The 20,520-nt window shown below is 45.6% G+C and overlaps 1 protein-coding gene across 12 annotated transcripts in view; it reads left to right on the top strand.

Moving 5' to 3' along the window:
* Shaker (potassium voltage-gated channel protein Shaker) overlaps positions 1-20,520 on the top strand; it is a 172,136-nt gene that overhangs the window by 84,989 nt on the left and 66,627 nt on the right. The window contains exon 1 of one of the 12 annotated variants that reach the window (XM_076767046.1): positions 14,814-15,663. The exons of the other annotated variants lie outside the window; for them this stretch is intronic. Coding sequence (XP_076623161.1) covers positions 15,590-15,663 — 74 coding nt within the window. The 5' untranslated portion in view covers positions 14,814-15,589. Of the gene's footprint in view, positions 1-14,813; positions 15,664-20,520 lie in introns of those variants that run through there. 12 annotated transcript variants of the gene reach the window in all.

Raw genomic sequence — 20,520 nt, 5'->3', positions numbered from 1 at the left:
GAGTTTGTCGGAGTTCAGAATTGCGTTACGACTCGATCCAGCGAAGGGTTGACCTAACTTTGACGGGAATCGATCGACTGAATTTATGCCGAACGCGTGTTTACCTCGTACACACGCTGATAAATTCGCTTCCTCTAATTTCCACGACCCTGATCCACAGTCGTCGACGCCCCCGAATATCGTCACGGATATTCCACCCTTCCGTGTCAAAAATTAGGCTCGCCCGTTCTCTTTTCTACTCAACGAATTTCCGCGAATGTTACCAGAGCTCGTGCACGTTATTTGTAAAAATAATATCATAACGTGACCGTCGACGCGACGAGTTCTGAAAATATTGTGCAGCAGACGACGAGAGGTTTATAAATGAAGTTTGTTTTCGAAAGATTTAACGAGGAACGTCGGAGGACGGTTTTATTTTTGAAATTGCTATAAAGAGGATTGCGCGTGGGCGTAGGTTCTCCTTGGGATCGTGAAAAATGACCGTAGCGAATGTCTCTGGCAGCGTCGGTCGATTGATCGAGTCACGTTATCCTTGGTAGCGCAGGGAACCCATTATGGTCGCGTTGTCGTGGCGAAAAGGCGCCGGCCGCCGACGCGTCGCGTCGGGACGCGTTTTAGCAAAAAGGTCCCGCGAGCGTCGAAATACGCTCGCGTCGGGCGGAAGGAGGACGAGTCAGCTCGCGAGGGATCGGAATATAGGTCAGGTCGGAGGAAGCCCGAGAGGATCGATAGGCGATCCAGCGGGTTTCCGTGGCCGTACGGTAACTGCATTATCGACGATCACCGAAAGAAGATCCCGACTCGGATGGAGGAACCTGGCGACTGCGCCGCGACGCACCGCGCCGGTTCGCGCACTGTCGCATTCTACTCGCGCCTCGACCTTCTCAGGATAATGCTTATTGGAAGTGGATAACGGTAATAATGGTAACCGAGCCGACACCGACAATGCGGTCGCCGTGATGAATTTCATAGATAATGCTTCGCTATGGGGGAGGAAAGGGTAAATCGATTGCGGTAATATACCCTACGAACAGCTTACCGCGTTAAATAGCACTCCTTAATAATACAATACGCCGATACAAGACTCATCTAATATATTCTACGCGCGTACTTCCTCCTCCTAATTAATTAAACAGTTCTGCGACTGTTTTCTTCACGGATGTATATTTATTTGTTTAACGGGGAAAACACCCTTTATGAAAAAGTGAAGAAAAGAGGAGCATAATTAACGTATAACTTACAAAGGAGATTCATCGATATCTACGTACCTTAATACGCAAAGGAGATTACGAAGTTTCAATAATGCTCGAATTATCTGCGTATCGTTTATTAATTGGAATAAATTTAAAATCGAAGCGCTGGAAATGGATACCCGTAGGCACGAAAAGTTTGATTTATGGGTCGCGGAAGCTCGACCATGTTTCATCCGTGATTCGCTGGCCCCGACGTATCCGCAAATCCCTTATCGGTCGAGATTTCGAAAAATAGTAGGAACGGGGGAAATCAATTTATCGACTCGAAGCGTGCTTCCTGCTTCCCGAGACCCTCGCCCTTCCTTTCTAGCATTGCTCTTGAAACGTATGGCGTCGTTCGATCCCTGCGTGACTGACCTGAAATTTTCTTACCGTTCGCCAACAGGAGATCGATCTCCGAGCATACATGCTCGATCGTAATTTGTTTGCGGAAGAAAGGCGTAAAAGCGTCGTCGACGCTTCTTCCCGTGAATCCTCGAAGCAGGTTCGGTTAATTCCTCGATAAAAGGTTTAATCGGTTCTCGTCCGATGGCCATTACCTCTTCGTTCCTGACCTTACTCTCCAGAGCCCTCTAGAATTTATTACTCAATATCGCCGTGTAATTATAAACCCTGACCCGTTATCAGTTGTTGCAGCGTTTATTACCGTAAGACGCCTTTGTTTCACGGTTTCCCAGTTACGCGTTGCCGTTAGAGCGCGACGAACGGGCGCATTAATGGGCGGGGATGTACGAAGAACGACACGCGAAATGTTAATTAATTCGCGGGGCGAGACGATATCGTTGCATTTATTTATTTCCCGCGGCTAGAACGCCCGGGAGCTTTTTATAGATCGCTCGTAAGAAACTCACCGTGGAGCCTTTCCAGCGATTCTATTTATTCGAAAGCTTTAATATTCGTATTATTGTTAATAACACGCTGTTGGTCACTCGCGATGTAGATCTTTTCGAGAATCGTTCTGCGATTCCTATCAAAATACAAATAATTTACTCCGTTCTGTAACACCTGTTATTCCCTGCTAGGTCACATAAGCGAATAATTCGCAAGATAATCGTTTTCGAGCATGCAATACGCTTTTGCGACACTCGTACGTCAATTAAAATTCTATCGATCGTAGAAAATTGTCTTTTTAAGAGTTTGTGGGTTTTCCGAGTCGACTGTAAATAATTTTTCTAATTTTGTTGGGCAATTTTCCCCGTTATCGGAGCTTCCGGTTCGCTCGATGCTCGAGCTTTATTGCGAGCAGTATTCTCGACGACGTAACGCGCGATAAACGGGACCGTTTACGACGCTCCTTATGAAATTTTATCGACGCGACACGCACACCGAGCGGAAACGTAAATTTCAATTAACAACGTCGCGACGGTGGATATTTAATACGCGACATTTCCGGAGCATCGACTAATTTCAAACCGTTTACACCCTATCGCCGCGTCGATATTTCTAATTAAGAATAATTAAGAATAATACTACCTTGGTGATACAGTCTGATGCTAAACTGCTTTGTAACAGAGATTAGAAGAATCGTGACCAACTCTTTTGGCGTACCGATAGAAACTAAAACTCAATCACGATCGTGATTTGCTGTCCGCGAGTCTGGCTCGTGATATTCGTATTTGGGCCAAAATCTTCATCGCGAGTCAGACTGGTTGAAATACGGGAAAGAGTTAAATATATAAAACACACGTATGTATGACGTGGATCTTAATGTAACGCCAGCCACCCTTAACCCCTTGACTCACGATCCGATTCCAAATAATTTTTCCTTTGTGAATTCGGGCATAGGCACGTTAGTTGCAACAAATGATGATCGTAATCGATCGCATTCGTGCCAATAGATGGCAAGATCACGATTCCTTAACCCCTTGATGTACGATTCAATCTAATTTTTCAAACGTATGCTATTCAATTTTGTTTAAATTTGCTCGTACAATGGTCACGACAAAGAACAGATTTACGAATACCTCGTGAACGTGAAAATGCGTTGAATTTAATTTATAAGACTTGATGACGAGTGAGTAGCCTCATGATCGTAAAATCTGCAACGAGTCCCACGAATGGCGATTATCTAGTATTATCTAATAATAATTCACACGTTTGTGGCCACTGCTTGGAGGAAAGATGCTCTATATGCTATCGACTGTGACTAAATCGTAACATTTAGTAATAATTGACACCTTCATGGCCTCTGTCCTTTGGAGGAAAAATATTCTAAATGCTATCGAGTGGTCGTTGGCTAACGATCCGGACGAGATACCTGAGCCCACGTGGTGCGCCGGGTAGAATGAAATAGGCCATAAAAGAAAGGAAACGCGGAGGAGAAACGAAAGGGAAACGCCTAGGAAACGTCTAAAGAGGGGTCGTCGGCACATTACCGTGAACGCGGAGAAGGTAATCTCGCTTACGTAGGTTAACTTTGTTCTCGAAGAGGAGTACGAGGGTGGAGGAGGTGCCCTCGCGGAGCGGGAGGCGCGCACCGGTGCGGTTGATCGTGTTCCGTGCAGGAGCGCGGAAAGAATATCGAGCCGTTGTAGCACACTGGGGGAGCTCGACGGGGGCCTCGAGCGGAACACGGCCAGAGGAGCAGAAACTCGGTTGCTGGGGGGGTTGGGGGCGGTTCGGGGCACCGTGTCGCGCGGTGGTGGAAGCCAAGAGCAGCCACGAGGCATCGCGAACCCAACCGCGCCACGTTGCAGCACGCTGTCTGACGGAGCACCCTCCGTCATCTGGCTCCCGCGCTTCTCTTTACGCTCCTGCGGAAACGCGAGGAGCCCGTGCACCACGTTTCCGGCCACCTTCGAGACGTTCGCGAGTGATACGCGCTTCTCGTCCTCCCTTTTCGCCCCTGTCCGCCGACAACCATCGAGACTCGCGTGTGCACCCTCGTTCGTTTGAATATCGCGAGTGTCCGCGTATGCGTTCGAGGAGATACGTCAGTGAGTGTTCCCCCTCCCCCGTAGATCATGGACAAACGAGGCTGGAACGCGATCGAGCGAGTGTCTCGGATACCGCGAATTTCGATCGATGACCGAACTCTGCGCGACCCGACGGTTCTCATCGTGATCGTTGATTTCCCTGCCAAACTCGATATTGGTACGATCTCTGGGAGTATGCTAGCCGGAATCGTGCCCCGAAATTGTTGCTCGTTTCTCCGATCTCCTTCCACGTTTCGAGTCGTACAGTGCTGGGCGAGTAGAATCTAATCGAGACGGGCGATAGATCGAAGCTCGATCGCGGTAGCGTGTCCCGACGATGGACTTCGATTTCGTTGCGATATCGAGGCGATATCGTCGCGTTGCCTGAGGATCTCGAGCCTCCATCTTCCACCGATCGTGCAGCCAACGATTAATCCCTTTCGCTCTCTCTCTCTCTCTCTCTCTCGCGAACGGTTCTCCAGATTATTCGGATTAAAGTCTTCTTCTAGGGAGCAAAGAAAGCACAAAGAGTCGGAAGAGAGATTGTATTCGAAACGTTTGAAACGTGGTCGTTAATAATCGATCGCGGTTCGCTGGAGTCGTGTTTCATCCCCCAATCTGTTTCCGTGCAGCGTATTCGAAGCAGCAATTAATCATTTTACTGCAAACCCTTGTTCTATGGTCGGGAGATAGCGTTTCCATCGATAAATCGAGACGCGTAATTTATAATAACGATATTCGTAACCCTTTGCACTCGGAGACTTTTCTTCGATCTACTACCAACTCAAACACACTTTCTTACGAAATAGATATAATTCGGTAGAGAGTACATCCAAATTCTTTGTCCGTTCAGAGGTGATAGCCAAGTGCAAAGGGTTAACTGGAAATAAAATAAAGTTAGGGTAGGTGAGAGGATTCTATCGTAAAATTATTTACAAATGTCGCCTGTCGCTAGGCATTCTCTGTTCTTCGCTCGTTGCTTTTGACCCTAGCCGCTGTATTTCTGTGTCACGACGTATCGTAAATATTTCAATCTGCCCGCCGTGATTGCGATCCACCCTGCGCAATGTCCACGGGCAACTCCCAACCCGGCAGGAATCTCGTTCGAGAACTTGCCGGTTTCATGGTCAGCCGAGTTTCTCCGGCTATTCTCACGAACAACGCGCACCGCAATTTGCCTTAGAGTTTGCACAACTTGCTAAGACCGACGTTTAAAAATAACGTCGCGGTCGATGCGTCCAACCGGCCGTACACACTCGTCGGACGCGGATTTTTAGTCGATATCGAACCGTCTTCCGGCGCCGCGCGTCTCTAGATCGTTTCGTAAATAGAAAATTCTCGATCGCGACGAGTAGTTTTCGATTCACGATTATCCATCGCTGGAGTTTCTGTTTTGCTCGAATTCGATGGGGGACGAATATCGGTGCCAGATCGCGAGCAGTTCGTATTTCCCTCTGCCCGCGTCGATAAGCGAAGGGTTCACGAGTGGGTTAATGAAAGGGTTGAGAGGGATCCGCGAAGGCAGCCAGCGATTTCCATCCAAGCAAAGTCGGGAGTAAAATCACAGTCGCTCGATGTAACTTATCGACGATGGTTTATTTTTAGAAGCGAAGCGCAACGATGAAACACGACTGACTGGATGGGATTGACTGGCAAAAGGTGTTCGATCGGAAATACAACGGATCGATTGTCGGGATCGCTTGGAACGCGTTGCAAAAATTTTCACCGCGTTCGCGTTCACGGTTTGTCGCGGGAATTCGTCCTTTCGTCGCTAGCACGAGTCTCGAGCTGTAACGTCGCGACAAAGTGTGTCGCGTACTCTTTGCGGAGAACAATTGATCTCGAGAACAATCGCGACCATGCCGGAAGCCAGGTCGCCTTCTCAATTCCGGCACGAAATTCTGCGGAGTAGGCTCCGCTGGTCCCACGATTAATTCAATTTTCACAGACCGAGAAAGACGGGAGAGGCACCGAATAGGATCAAGAACGATTCCTTATTGACCGTTCGCGATATTGTTTTCCTCCCGATACCGTCGATAATCTCTTCCTTGGAAAATATCGAGCTCAAACTCGGGAGAAATTGGTACACAGCGAAATACTCCGTTTTTTTCTTATGAAGAAATAGGGAAATGGCGGCTGTCACCCGTTATGTCCACTTTGGGCGATAAATAGCTAAAAGTAGGTATAAAAATATTAAAATTGATGTAAACATCTGACGCTCTAACATCTCGTATATCAATGGTTTCATAGTAAATGAAGAAACTCTGGATAGAATCGAATTCTCCCTGCCATAAATACTCTCGAAGAGCGAGTAGCGTTCGTTTATTTGTGTCTTCCGGCAAATGAAACGTAAAGACGTTGTGTACCGGGAAACGCTAAAATAACTTTCGCGTCGGAACAATATTTCGTAGCTCGAGCAACAACGTGGTTAACGTTCGATAAATTCCTCGCGTAAAATTCTGCCTCGATCCGGTGGTACATTTTTACGGAGATCGGTTCTCGTAAACCGGAAGCTCCCCGTTTCTGGGCCGATACTTTCGCGCGACAGACTGAGAACCGGAGAGACACGACGAACGTACGAGAAAATATTTGCCATCGAGGCTGGATTACGATCCGGAACCGTGTATTTAAGGGGGGAGCCATTAGCCGTCAGTTTCCCGGTGCCCTTGAAAGATTCATGATCGGAGGCAATCTCGTTTCCCCCCGCTGCACGACGGCTTCGATCTTCCCGTCGCTTTGTCACCGGGATTCGACGCATAAATTTACACGGTTGAATTCATAATTCCGCGTTTGCACGACGATATTTATCGTCCTGTCCGCCGCGAATGAATTAGTCCAAACGAGGCAAAACCGACCGCCTTGGGTGTCTCAAGGTGTCCATAACGCATTAACGACGGGGCATTTTTATTAAAACTTTCCCACACCACGGGTGATTTTAATGATACAGAATTCCCTCAACCGTGTGTATACTGTGAGTGTTTTATTAAAATTCTCAGAAGTTACATGTGGATAATGTTAGAATTTTTTTCGTGTTATCGGAGAAACGAAAAAGAAAACCACACACTTAACGTAAAACGAGAATACTCGTTTCCCGTCGGTAATGTAATACTCTGTCGCCTCGAAAATGTTATTTAATCAACACTGACTTAGGATTTAAATGGTAAAAACAGATTACACGTATCGAATTAGGTAAAAATAGCTCGCACGTACAGGGTGGTCCATGCAATTGCTCCAGGTTGTAACTCCATTATTAATGTATTTACGAAAAAATGTCAAAGGAGAAAGATGACTTGAAGAGCACTCCATGTGTAGGGCCTTAAACCACTTACCTTTCTCCTGAATTTTTCGCAAACGCATTAATAGCGGCGTTACGACCAGAAACAGTTGTACCAGCCTGTATACGCAAACGGTGCAAGTGGATTAAAGTATCCACAGTGAAACGCGAGGCCTTCGAAATAGGTTGTCTCCCCGCGTCGCGTCGAGTCCTCGGTTGCGTTTTACCGCAGTCCTTAAACTTGCAACAAGCACACACGATCTGTCCGTTATTTACGATCGTGTGCAACGCTTGCGTATCTCGTGGCTCGTCGAAAATACAGGAGCTCTGGTCTCGCATTTCCATCGATCCCTCTCGACCGAATATCAGGCTGCCCCGTCTCTCGAGCGTTTCTTATCGATCGAAAATCCTCTGGACTCCAGCCTCGGGTCCGTCCGGACCCAGAGAAATTGGAGGTCGGGCGCAGACCAATTCCCCTCGGTAATTTTTCGATCGGCACCGCGGAGGGAACGTCGAATTGGCGTTGATCGAGCAACGTGGGAGTAACATTTACGCCCCGTTCTCGGCGGAATCCGTTCCTCGAAGGAACAATCGTTAGCGGTGCGGCCGTGTAGCGGGACGTGCAACGAGAATCGAGGATGGTGCCTCAGTTTGGGGGCGGACCTCGTTGCAGGATGATATATCCGCAGCAGCGGACGAAACCAGCGAACGGCAGTCACGTACGCGTTTCCCGATCCGTCGACGACTTCCGGCCCACCAGATCGTTCTTCACGCGGTGAATCGCGACCGTGAATCGCCTCTTTGTACCGCGTGTCGGTGACAGTGACGGGTCGAGTAACAACGTCGGTCGACGCTACGAAGTCAGTGAATTTTTTCGTAAATCGTAAACCAGTGACCCGTATCGCGTCAGTCGCGAATCGAGTGGCAAAGTGCTTCGAAGTCGTAGGAAGAGTAATGGAAATAATTAAATTTCGGATAATCAGAGACAAAAGGTCGTAGGAATCGTCTTGAGAGTGGAAATTATTCCAGGGCCAGCGTCGACCGATAAGAGCGCGCCTCGAACGGTAATCTCGATCTTTTTTTTCTTCATTTCCCGATTCAATTAAACGCCGGTCCCCATCGATCCGGGACGACTGCCAACAATTCCTTCGGATCCCTTGAAATATCGCCGCGCTTCTTCTTAAATATTCCCGTCGCGTACGAAGGTAACTATTATTAAAGGGAAGATGAGGGCTCGTTCGATGGTTCGAGGGCTTTCGTGCCGCAGTGGCGGTCTTCTTTGATCTTGACAGCTGTCGCAAGGACGGACGCGACTTTGCGTGTCTCTCAGGCGGCTCGGGAAACTTTCTTCTCAAATACTCCGCGAAGAAAAAGTTGAGAGTCGCGGTCCCGCGCGAGAAACGAGAGACTTATTTAGATCCCCCGGGGAAGCAACAAAAGAATCTTCGTGTAAACACATGCGCGATATGACCTTGTTTCCGGGCTTGAACCCTTCTTCTATCCAACTACGTAGGTGCTTAGGAAGAAAGCGCTTCGTTACCGTCGAGCACCGCGGACAAACTAATTTTCTAACGTTTCGAACGTTACGGATAAATGACGAACGGACGTTTACGTGTCACACGCGTGATCTCGTTTGCCGCATCCTCGAGGATACGTATCTATTCCTGCAGTCGAAAATTTAATTGCATCCTCGACTACCGCCGAAATACGTGGCGGCGCATTAATCTGATTTCGAATTTTTCCCCGGCAATCGTAGGACGTGCGACCACATAGATTACCCGCGAGAAGTCTGGCTTTCTCCTTTACGTCGAAAATTAACCTAACGGGGTCCGTGTAGCCCTAAATGTTCGACGTCCAACGCGACAATGGTAATCGAAACGGATCACGGATTTACGCCCAATCCTGATATCTTGCGCGAACATGTCGCCCGCATACAGAACGTTCCATCGATTCGTGGAGCAACCTGGAGATTCCTCGTGGAAAGACGAGTCGAAAAGGGGGAATAACATTTTTTTAGCGGAAGCTCCGTTTTTGAGAAAATCGATCTCAAAGGGTAATTGTCAGACGCGTCTACGAATTATCTGGCGACAAAGGCGGAATACGGGTCGAAATTGACCCGTGTTTGTAAGTGAATAGTTAAATAGAAACGTGGAAAGAAAAATCGAGCTCGAAGGGCGATCGGTGCAAGTAGAAACGCCGATATATGGTCAGACGCGTATACGAATCGTCTGACGATAAAGGCGGAATACGTTTGTAAGTGAATAGTTAAATGGGAACGTGGAAAGAATCGTCGCGATAACAACGATGGTAAAAAGCAAATTAGTATTCGTCGGTTAGGGGAAAATCGAGGTACCGACGAGGCGGAAGATAATTACATCTTTCGATTGAGCGCAACTGAAATGCACGTGCATTAATTAATGCAAGCGAGCGCGCGCGTGACAATGGGCTCGACGGCGCGTGCACCCTTTACCTTCCATTTCGCGTAAGCGTTAATCCGCGAAATTTATCAGCGCGACTTGTTTCGTACCTTTGTCTCCATAAATGGTAACTTTGAAAATTCGAAAAGAGTTCCTAACGCCAAGAGAAATCAAGTAAAATATTCTTACAATACTCTTTCGCGCGGAGAACCTTGGGCGATTTTCGATGTCCAGAAAGAAGGACGAACCGATCGTAAATTGTCGGAACGCGGACGAGATGTTGACCGAATTAAATCCCTTTGTGTCTCATACTTACGCCAATTTTTCGCGGAATCGCGTTTACGACTGTCTTCGTAGCGAATAAAATTCCGTAAGCGTCTTTCTCGGACCGCGAAATTTACTGGTTCGCGATAATAATACTGTACTCTCGTCGAACGTTTCCATGGCGTTTATGCGGCTCGATCGTGCCAAAACTGGCGGCACTGCCAGCGATTATCCATTATCGCATGCTTTATCGACGATATTCATAGTGCGAACAAGAAATAAGGCGTAATAAAATTTTAACGTCCTATTTGGCTCCATTAGAGTCTAAGCGTGTCGTTAACGGATGGGGCATTTATCGTGAATTATCTACTGTTACTGGACTGCATAGTGGAGCCGGAAGATCCCTTGGAAAGCAGTTTATCGAAAGCCCCGTTTAAATTTTCGATTTTCACGAGGCATTCCGAGAGATTCGAAGACGGGAGCGATTTTTGTCGCAGATGGGACGTGTAGGTTCGTAAAATACGCACGAACCATGGACGAAAACGTGTCACGGTCGATCGAACGCGGTGGTAACTTCCGCGGCTACGTTCGATCCGAGCTTTTCGCGCGCTACACGAGTTACCGGGGCTTAACGATCCACGCTTTTTCTCTTTGGATCGTATTACGAACTCCTAACGAGGCACATTCTCGGTAGACGATCGCAAATTTTTACGTAAAATGAAAATTTCGCAGCGTAAGAAGGTCTTGGTCGTATCGTTCGAACGAGTGAACACATTTGGCTGGAATGGCTGGAGAATTTCGCTGGTATGGAAAAGTATCAGAAAAAATTGGAAATTGTCTTCCAAGGACATCGTCTTGTTAGATTAAAGTATCTCAAACGTTTCCTTGGTGTCGATTTATAAATGTCGGACTATGCGTTTATACTTTTCCCTTAAACTTTGTTCCCCCTCGTTAAAATCACAATCCCGTTCGCCCACGCTGGCAGTTTCCACTTTGCGATCGACGATGCGTAACACGTTTAATTATGCAAACTTGTTAAGCAAAGAGTCGATGTCGTAAAATGACGATATCTCGAAAGTGCAAGGATCGTGGATTCTGAAGCTTCGATCTTTCGTTGTAGCGTAGTCGAGGATCGTTGAATACCACTCGTGGCACAAGGTAATGAGAGGAGAGAGTTATCGTACGTCGTTGAATCTTCTCGTGCTTTATGTATGTACATAGAATCCCATTTACAAATGGTGGCCTTGGAATCTTGAAACGAACCGATCGCGATCTAAATAAAATATATTATCGCTAAGAACGTCGGTGATTGTGATTTTTCTACGTTAACGATTTATCGATTCCTTATTCGTAAATAAAAAACAGATATTTAATTGGCGTAGGCGGATACGTGGCTCAATGATTCAACGCCTTCGAGGGACGTCGTCGCGTCGCGATAAATCGCTCGTTCTAGACGAAGTCGGCGTCAACTTTCGCGTCAATACGACAAGCTAGATCCTTAACAGAGCCACGGAAAGCAATGAAGCGAGGCACGGTACGCTTGATACTCGTATTTTACGTGGCACGCGAAAAATCTAGCCGATAAGCGAGGCGCGGACAAGTCGCGACAACCATTTTTCGCGCGGACGTCGTCACGACGAGACCCTCGTCGTTCGTTAATTAATCGAAAATTCGGATTTAGAACGAGCAGCGGATAAAAATTACTCGTAAACGGGGGGGGAGGAAAGTCTTGACATTTAAATTATCGAGTGTATCGAGCGGTACTTGAACGTCGACGCGATTATTTCGACGAGCGCGTCAAACCGTGGCTGCAATTACCGTCCCGACTTTCGTTACGCGTCACGTGTAGCTTTTTCAGCGTGGCGTGCACGATTGCTGGGGCTAATCGAGGCCTTGCGATCGCACACTCGCTGAATTCGCTTCTTGCTCGGGACAGAGTATGGATTTACATTCGAGCGCATTAAGAGGGATTCGAGAAAGTTTCCCTCCCCCTCTCCACCCCAAGACGAATCTCTAAAACGTTCAAGATCCTCGGGGAACTCCGATTTCTCTAATTAAGACTCGAACAATTTCCGCAAATATTCCGTCTAACCTTCACCAGGGAGTCTATTACGACACGATTTCAATATAACTTCCTGTACTCGATCGTCGAACTTCGATAGCGTCCAAACCGTATCGTGGTTTAACATATTAAATATAATTAAGATTATTTTTTTGTAACTTGACCTTGCTTGAGTTACCCTAACGCGATCGTACGATCTAGAAGGGACTGGTGTAACCTAAGGTAGATACGGATCTTATAATAAACTCGTCGGGACAATAATTTATTTAGCGAACGTTCGAGCAGAAGTTACCGCGCAGCATAAAATTACGTTCCCTATCGTAATTCGCGATCGCTCGAGAACGACGTTCGACGATTCTAAACGTCATTCGAAATTTCGTCTCTCTAATATAGACACCGAAGACAGTAATTAAGTTAACCCATACGTGGATTATTGGAGCCCTTTGCAAATTTAAGATAATAATTGTTTAATATAATTCTATCTGTTCATTGCTTTTTAAATGCTTTAAAATCAACATAGACTCAAATTAGAGCCGTTTTAGACCAAAAAAAATACGAGAAACGTTACGTTGGATGTTTTTGAAGATTCGGTACGTAACGAGGGAGGTGGCGTTCGCTGCATATCTAATTTGATCCACAGGGGAGGCTAGGCGTTCTCTAGGTTGGTTATAGATTTACTATGTTCTTGTTTCGAGTCGGTGGGCGGGGCCAATCGACGGGAGCACGTGGCGCGCGTGGAACGTCGCCTGGAAGAACTCTGCACGCCGCAGTCACCTTTCGAGCTGTCAACAATAGACGACGCGTCATTCCAGCCCTCCAGTGAAAACCGCGCCGCGAACTCCCCCGTCGCGTCGTTTCAGTCCGCCAGTTGAAAACCACCCCGCCGCGACCGTCGCGCGATGAAAACGAATCCCGGTTCCGCTCGCGATCTACGCGTGGATCGCGTACGCTGACGGTCAGGATCGCTCGAGGCGCGGACAAAATGGTGCGACAGTGTCCAAAGTGCTCCCCGATAATGGGAACGGTGACTTTACGACTCGCGCGGTTCAAAGTGGCTCGAGTTTGAGGGAATCTCGGCCGTGCAGAATCGTTTGGGAAGAGAAAGTGTTCGAAAAGTGTCGCGGGACGGAGCAGAATAAATATCGGCCCAGCGTCGACGTTTTTCGCGATATTCTTTCGCGCAATAGTCCATATTTACCATACGATGTAATAAAATTACGGTTCGACTTCCGGTATAGAGACTTTGGATTCGCTTCGAGAGTTTTATTTTTTTATTTTTATCGAACGTCGTGGAGTTTTGGCTGGAATGGGGGACCTTGTTGGGAAAAATGAGGCGTTGCTCCGTTGAACTGGACGCGGAACGAGCGCAATACGGTAACCGGTGGTAGCGTTTTCATCGAACGACGCTCGCGTGACTGAAATCGTCGGACAAAAGGCCGCGTCTGTCGCGTATCGCGATTCGGTTGGTAATCGCGGGCTGCAACGACGCGACGAACCGTTCGCCCGAACATCCAATGAATTCCGCGAATCCGTTTCTGCCGGCCGTGAATCGATTCGGCCCCGAGGATCCGCGGCCCGAAATCATCGCGCAATTTCGCGGACAAAGTCGGTCGACGCGTCGCTCCTCGTTAATCCAGAATTTCCGTTGGCGTCGGTGTCGCGTGCCAAAATTCACTGCGCGAATTAAATGCAACGAAACCCACCCTCCAACAAAATTCTACCATCGCGAAATTGTTCCGGTTATATCCAAGACGAGCAATTTTAAAGTAACGACAAGTTGTAGATCGTAATTTTTTGTTAAGGGGGTCTTCTACTGTAAATCTCTGTTTCTTTTTTACAAATTGCATTTATTACACTCTCGGTAATCTTTGCAAATCTTTACAACGAGAAATAGTCAAAATTAGTGTTCTAATGGCCTCCATGATTCCAGCCTTTCCGTTTGCCCAAGTCAAAGAAATGAAAAGGATTGTTAATTAGGATACATTTTTTCTACAGCCAGTACTAAAAGTTGATCAGTTCTACTAAATCTTCTGTAATTTTACTTAAATATTTTATGGAGTCGTTCTTAAAACCTCAAACATTGAAAAGAGGTAAAACAAAGTGTCTATTTTTTCAGTCCGTCACAGTGGTTTCTCCCCTTGATATCTCCATGATTTTCGAGCAAATCTAAACGTCAGAATATTAGTAATGGCCCCCTAATGGAGTCAACCGCAATCACGACGAAACGTTGAAACGCTGGTCAGCAAAACGCGAAAACAGAATTTATCGCCGCGAGAAGGAAACTGGCCAGCAAATTAGTTCGTCGAAAGAACAATGGACGACGCCACGATTAAAGTTTATCCGTCGTCTAAAAAGTAACGTGCACCGACAAAAGAGTGGGAATTCCGTTGATAAAACTGTCGCGTAATTCCGAGACACTCGCTACGACCGACGAGACCCGCGGCACGTGAATAAATTAATGCTGCCCACCGCGGACGAGCACTTCCGGGAAGCGCATTTTTCAATTTTCCGGTGACCTGATTGTCTCCTTCGGCTGCAACGATGCGAAAAAAACTGTTTCGGACGTAATTGAAAAGGGTTTCGAAAAAAAAACGTACGCGAGAGAAATCCTCTTACGGATCGATGGAGTCGCCGACGTTACTCGATTACGCTTTTAACCTAACGTAACGAGGTTATATTTGGTGAAACATTCATGCACGGACAAAAGAGATAATTAGGAATCCCGTAACAAAGGGAATACGACGTTACGCGGATCCGGTCTCGGGAGGTGCAACGTCTTGGAGCGGTGAATTGGGATCTCGGGTTCGTTAAAAAATTGAAAGGTCGACTGGTCTCGGTAAAAAGAAAGGTTCCCCGAGCGGTTCGTCGCGTTAAAGGCTTTGTCGGGATTCCTTGTGACCGCGGTAATTCGTAAAAACGAATCGACTCGTCCAGAGGTAGGCGCGAAGGAGAATTTCGATGGTCGGTTTCGAAAGGATACACGCCCGTTGGAACAGTTGGCAGTCCCCTTTCGGCGAAACGACGTTTAACGGAAGTTGTGATACGGGCGAAAAGGTTCGCGAAAGAGACGATATCGCGAGTGAGGATCGATCGGGGCGGATTCGGATACGGCGATCCAGGCAGGCTACGTCTGCCGCGGGTGCTGCGAAGGGGATGCTCGACCTTGGTCGGTGCTGGTCTTTAGGGTTATTTTAAAAAAGAGGGACAAGGCCGCTTATGGAGCGGCTGAGAACGAAACGGGCAGACGGTCGATCGGGAAGCCCGGCTGAAAATAGAGACGGCCACGGTACACGGGGATGCGAGATGACGACGGACACGGAACCACCACGCTCCTAGCTACGACGAGGTATTATGAACCTGGAATGGCCATCATCGAGTTCTCTGTTGCTCGTGGAGATTGAGGTATGGCCGCGGTAGCCGGCATCTATGGCTTCTCAGAGGAACGACACGCCAGATATTCCGACCATCGGCAGCATCCGTGAGTTTCACGTGAAAGACGACCGAAATCGATACACCACCCCCGACGCGACACTAGACTGACCCTTTTGCTTGATCGTTTATCGCTTACCGGTTGCCTGACACTCGCAATTACTCGACAAATCTTACTTTTACTACTCTCACAGAATCGAATTTTTAGTTTGCTCCTTTTTATACTAGGCTGAAAGGCATGGATATCTTTTCCAGTATGTCTCAATTCATTTAACGATATTTAAAACAGCAGAATTATCTATCAGTTTTATACATGCAGGGTGTCAGACATGAAATAATAAAAAAAAGTTCATCTGAATCGAATTTTCAGTTTGCTCCTTTTTATACTAGGCTGAAAGGCATGGATATCTTTTCCAGTATGTCTCAATTCATTTAACGATACTTAAAACAACAGAATTATGCATTATACATTACATGCAGGGTGTCTAGATATGAAAACAATAAAAAAAGTTCATGTAAACACACGTCCTATATCGACCTGTTTTCGAGTTTCTTCTTTAACACACCGTATTTGATCACCTTCGCCACAAATGTTCGAAATGAGCTATTAACCCCTTGTACAATAACTTGTCTGACTCGTTACAATTCTTGATATCAAGTTTTACAATCATGAACCTAGTCATCAAGAAGTATTCTTTTTCGTGACCATTGTACGAACAAATTTAAACAAAATTGAATAGTATACGTTTGAAAAATTCTATTAAATCATACGTCAAGGGGTTAAGGTTTCCATAAAACGTTCCAGGCCTGTGTTAAGGAAAAAGCTGTTAAAGAATAGAACGCACGTTTATATGAACACTTTTATTGTTTTCAAGTGTAGAATCTAGTCCTGAAGCGGATATAAATTTTTGTATCATTCAAGCATCTTTGGTTTTGCTTTTCCGTGCCCTATTTTAGAGATTTTTACCGAGATATTTACGCGTTCCCGTTTAAATGGACCCGCCTGTATATTTTTCCAGGGTCGAACCGCGTAACTCCGTTTATTTTCGTAGCTAGCGAGACTTTTCTTTCCTTACATTGAACAGTTCGATGCAGATCCACGTTTATCGATATCTCTTACGAAATTACTGGGAATGAAACACGTTTTTGGTCACTTTTCCCGCTTTTGTTCCCACTTCCTGCGATTTGCTCGAATGTGGGTTACGGTTGCGTGACACGCTTCACCGTATTTCGCTCCACAATAAACGTCGACTGTCTTTCTCAACGAAACAAAGACTGAAACTTCCCGTTTGTCGCGCTCTTTTCAATCGTTGTTCGAAATTTTCGGGAGAAATTTTCCGTAGCCGAAGGCTGGAAACAGTAAACATTTCCCCGAAGAACTTTCCGCGAAAGTAGGAAAATTCGTCTGCTTCTCTTTCCGGTCGAACTTATTACCAGGGATGAATAAGAGTTCTCGCGAGAAGGAAACGGCTTCCGCCTTAATTGCGCGGGAGAACCGGGTCGCAAAAATGTTCGCTAATTTAATTTTACGAACAATCGAGAGAAAAGGAAAGCGGAAAGCGATGGAATTAAAAGGGAACGCGTCCAAGTCGAGGCTAGAATCGTGAAGAGAAGGGTCGTTGAGTATAACTCGCGCTTGTAACTTCACTTCGCGAAGCCAGGAACTTCGTTATTTAATAATGCAGCATGATTCGTTCGAAGGTCACACGGTTTGCGTTAGGGTCCCGGAGATGCTTCGTCGATTCTTCTACGCAGACATTTTTAATAAATTACTGCTACATTCGGACTCCCTGATAACATTTTTGGACACAAAACATATTCGTCAGTATCCGAATCTGACTAAAAATAAAGGCTGCAGTCAGTAAAACAGCAGTTTTCGTTTCAAAGTCTACTCATTAATTTCAATTTTAATTACAATATTACCATTTTCAAATTCGTAATCAATTCTCGTACAAATGGAACGACGCCTTCGTATATTTTGGCCAGGTTTTCGTCAAAATGGGCCACTGTGCGTCGTCTCCGTGAAACTGCATACTTTCCAATAGCTCGTGTACGCAACTATAGCTAGCAGTTAGCAGTTGAAAAGAATACAAACGATGGAGTCAATTTGGCGAGGAGTTAACTTTGTTTTATCGCCGTTCGAGGAAAGAAGTCGAAGGGGCTCGGAGAGACCGAGCATAAATCTGGGCTTCTTGCGCTCCCCTGTCCCGGTTCTCTCGATATAAAAGCAGCTTTGGCAACGGGACAATCGTCGATCCCGTTCCTCCGAACCTTTTGTCCCGTCGAGTCGCGGAAATTGTCCTCCCTGTTATTTGCATTTCCGCGCTACCGACGCACGCACGATCCATTCGTTTCCCTTTCGCCTTTTTTCTCGAAAGAGCAATCCTTGGAGCAACGTGTTGCTCGTTACGAAACAAGCCTGGAACCTGTAACTCGACGCTCGACCCTTTGCACTGTCGCCTCTAATGGGACATCCAGCGAAGAATTTGAATGTACTCTCTGACCCTTTGACTACGGTCAATTTTAACGCAAGCACAACTCGTGTGCGGAAAATTTTTTCACACAGTCGAGTGATTGACGCTTTCGGTAGTCAAAGTGTTAAAAAAAGATAGAAGAATGCTTGAGTGTGATCGAAGAAAAGTCTCCCAGTGCAAAGGGTTAAACTTTAGGGTCGCGTGTCTCCGTCGAAAGTTATCGATCGCTCGATCGAGCAATCTTCCTGAACGAATCGAAGGATAACAGCTAAACGACGAAAGCAAAACGAGTATTTCTCGAGTCGCGTGAGGGGAGGAAAAAAAGAAAAATTTGATTAATTGGCGATGGTCAGTGTTTTCTTCTGGTAGGCAGCGGTTGGTTTGCGTATCGATAACGTGTGTAGAGAAGGGCTGGTGGACGATCGCGAAGGGGGTCGAGACGCGCCACGGTCGCGGGTTAATTGATTTCCAATAGCAGGCTGACCGGCCTTCGGACCCGCGTAGAAGCGAACCGTGTATCCTCGCACAATGAACGACCGATACGTTAACTGCGGAACATACACTGTACATTAAACGGCAATAGAAAATTCATAGGTCCGTATCGCCACACGACGCGAGTTAATTGGATCCTGAGCGTCGCGGAACAGCTCGTCGAGTTCCCTCTGGCCCTTTCCCTTTGCCACGCGTTCACCAGCGGACCAAAGAGGGGATGAATCTTTATAGCTAAATGCCACGAGCCATTTTCTCTCCTGATGGCTCGAACCATCTTTGAATATTGTTTACTAGCAATTTTTACAAGAAATAAACTCTCTCGTTCTCTCTCGCCACTGAATTTGAACCATGGTTCCTCTTGGACGATCCTCTATCCAAGTGGAAGGTGGAGCTGCTGAGTTCTCTGACGAAACTAGGATGAAAAGCCATAATTGTCGCTAAAACCCGATTACGCTTTCGTTAAAGTAACTTTACGCATAGATTTGGCTGTCCATAAGCTTATATTCATTTCATATTGAATGTAATTTATTGCAGAACGGGAATCTGCGAACAGCTGCTAGTGAGTCTCATTCACAAAACTGTAAGGTTGTCGATACGTCAGTAAATAGAGTCTCTCATGTTGAGTGAGAATCACTACTACTGGCGGAACTTTAAACGTTAATAACTTTGAAGAATCATGAGGTTTTTCTCAGTTTACGGGATGAAGGACCAACTTTTCGAATATTGTTAGAATTTCTACGTATTCTTCCCTAAAATACGCGTCGTTTGACGTTTCAAAAATTAAAATCCTCCAATCCGTTCGGGAGTTATGATTTTTTAAAGATACGCATGAAATTTCAGGGGAATTGGTCAACCATTGGTCAGACGTTGTATTTTAGGTAAAGAATTTTTTTCTCGAAACTGAGTAGGATTTCAAGGGTACATCTATTGACCAAAAATGATTGTAATTGATCTCCCTAGCTAAAAATATTTTTTTTAGAATGATTTGAAATTTTTTAATTTCGTCGAAAAATTTCTGCACCTACGAATTTTTTTCTCGAAAGTACGTAGGAATTCAGGGGTATGCCTATTGACCAAAAATGATTGTAATGGATCCCCCTAGCTGAAAATATTTTTTTTAGAATGATTTGAAATTTTTTAATTTCGTCGAAAAATTTCTGCACCTACGAATTTTTTTCTCGAAAGTACGTAGGATTTCGAAGGTATGTCTATTGACCAAAAATGATTGTAATTGACCTCTCTAGCTGAAAATATTTTTTTTAGAATGATTTGAAATTTTTTAATTTCGTCGAAAAATTTCTGCACTTACGAATTTTTTTCTCGAAAGTACGTAGGATTTCGAAGGTATGTCTATTGACCAAAAATGATTGTAATTGACCCCTCTAGCTGAAAATATTTTTTTTAGAATGATTTGAAATTTTTTAATTTCGTCGAAAAATTTCTGCACCTACGAATTTTTTTCTCGAAAGTACGTAGGATTTCGAGGGTATGTCTATTGACCAAAAATGATTGTAATTGACCCCTCTAGCTGAAAATATTTTTTTTAGAATGATTTGAAATTTTTTAATTTCTTCGAAAAATTTCTTCACTTACGAATTGTTTTCTCGAAAGTACGTAGGATTTCGAGGGTATGTCTATTGACCAAAAAAGATTGTAATTGACCTCCCTAGCTAAAAATATTTTTTTTAGAATGATTTGAAATTTTTTAATTTCGTCGAAAAATTTCTGCACCTACGAATTTTTTTCTCGAAAGTACGTAGGATTTCGAGGGTACGTCTATTGACTAAACATGATTGTAATTGACCCCCCTAGCCAAAAATATTTTTTTTAGAATGATTTGAAATTTTTTAATTTCGTCGAAAAATTTCTGCACTTAGGAATTTTTTTCTCGAAAGTACGTAGGAATTCAGGGGTATGTCTATTGACCAAAAATGATTGTA

The sequence above is a fragment of the Colletes latitarsis genome, chromosome 6 (assembly GCF_051014445.1).
Source record: "Colletes latitarsis isolate SP2378_abdomen chromosome 6, iyColLati1, whole genome shotgun sequence".
Taxonomy (NCBI): Eukaryota; Metazoa; Arthropoda; class Insecta; order Hymenoptera; family Colletidae; genus Colletes; species Colletes latitarsis.
The sequence above is the reverse complement of the archived record's forward strand: the minus strand, read 5'-3'. Positions and strand labels throughout refer to the sequence as shown.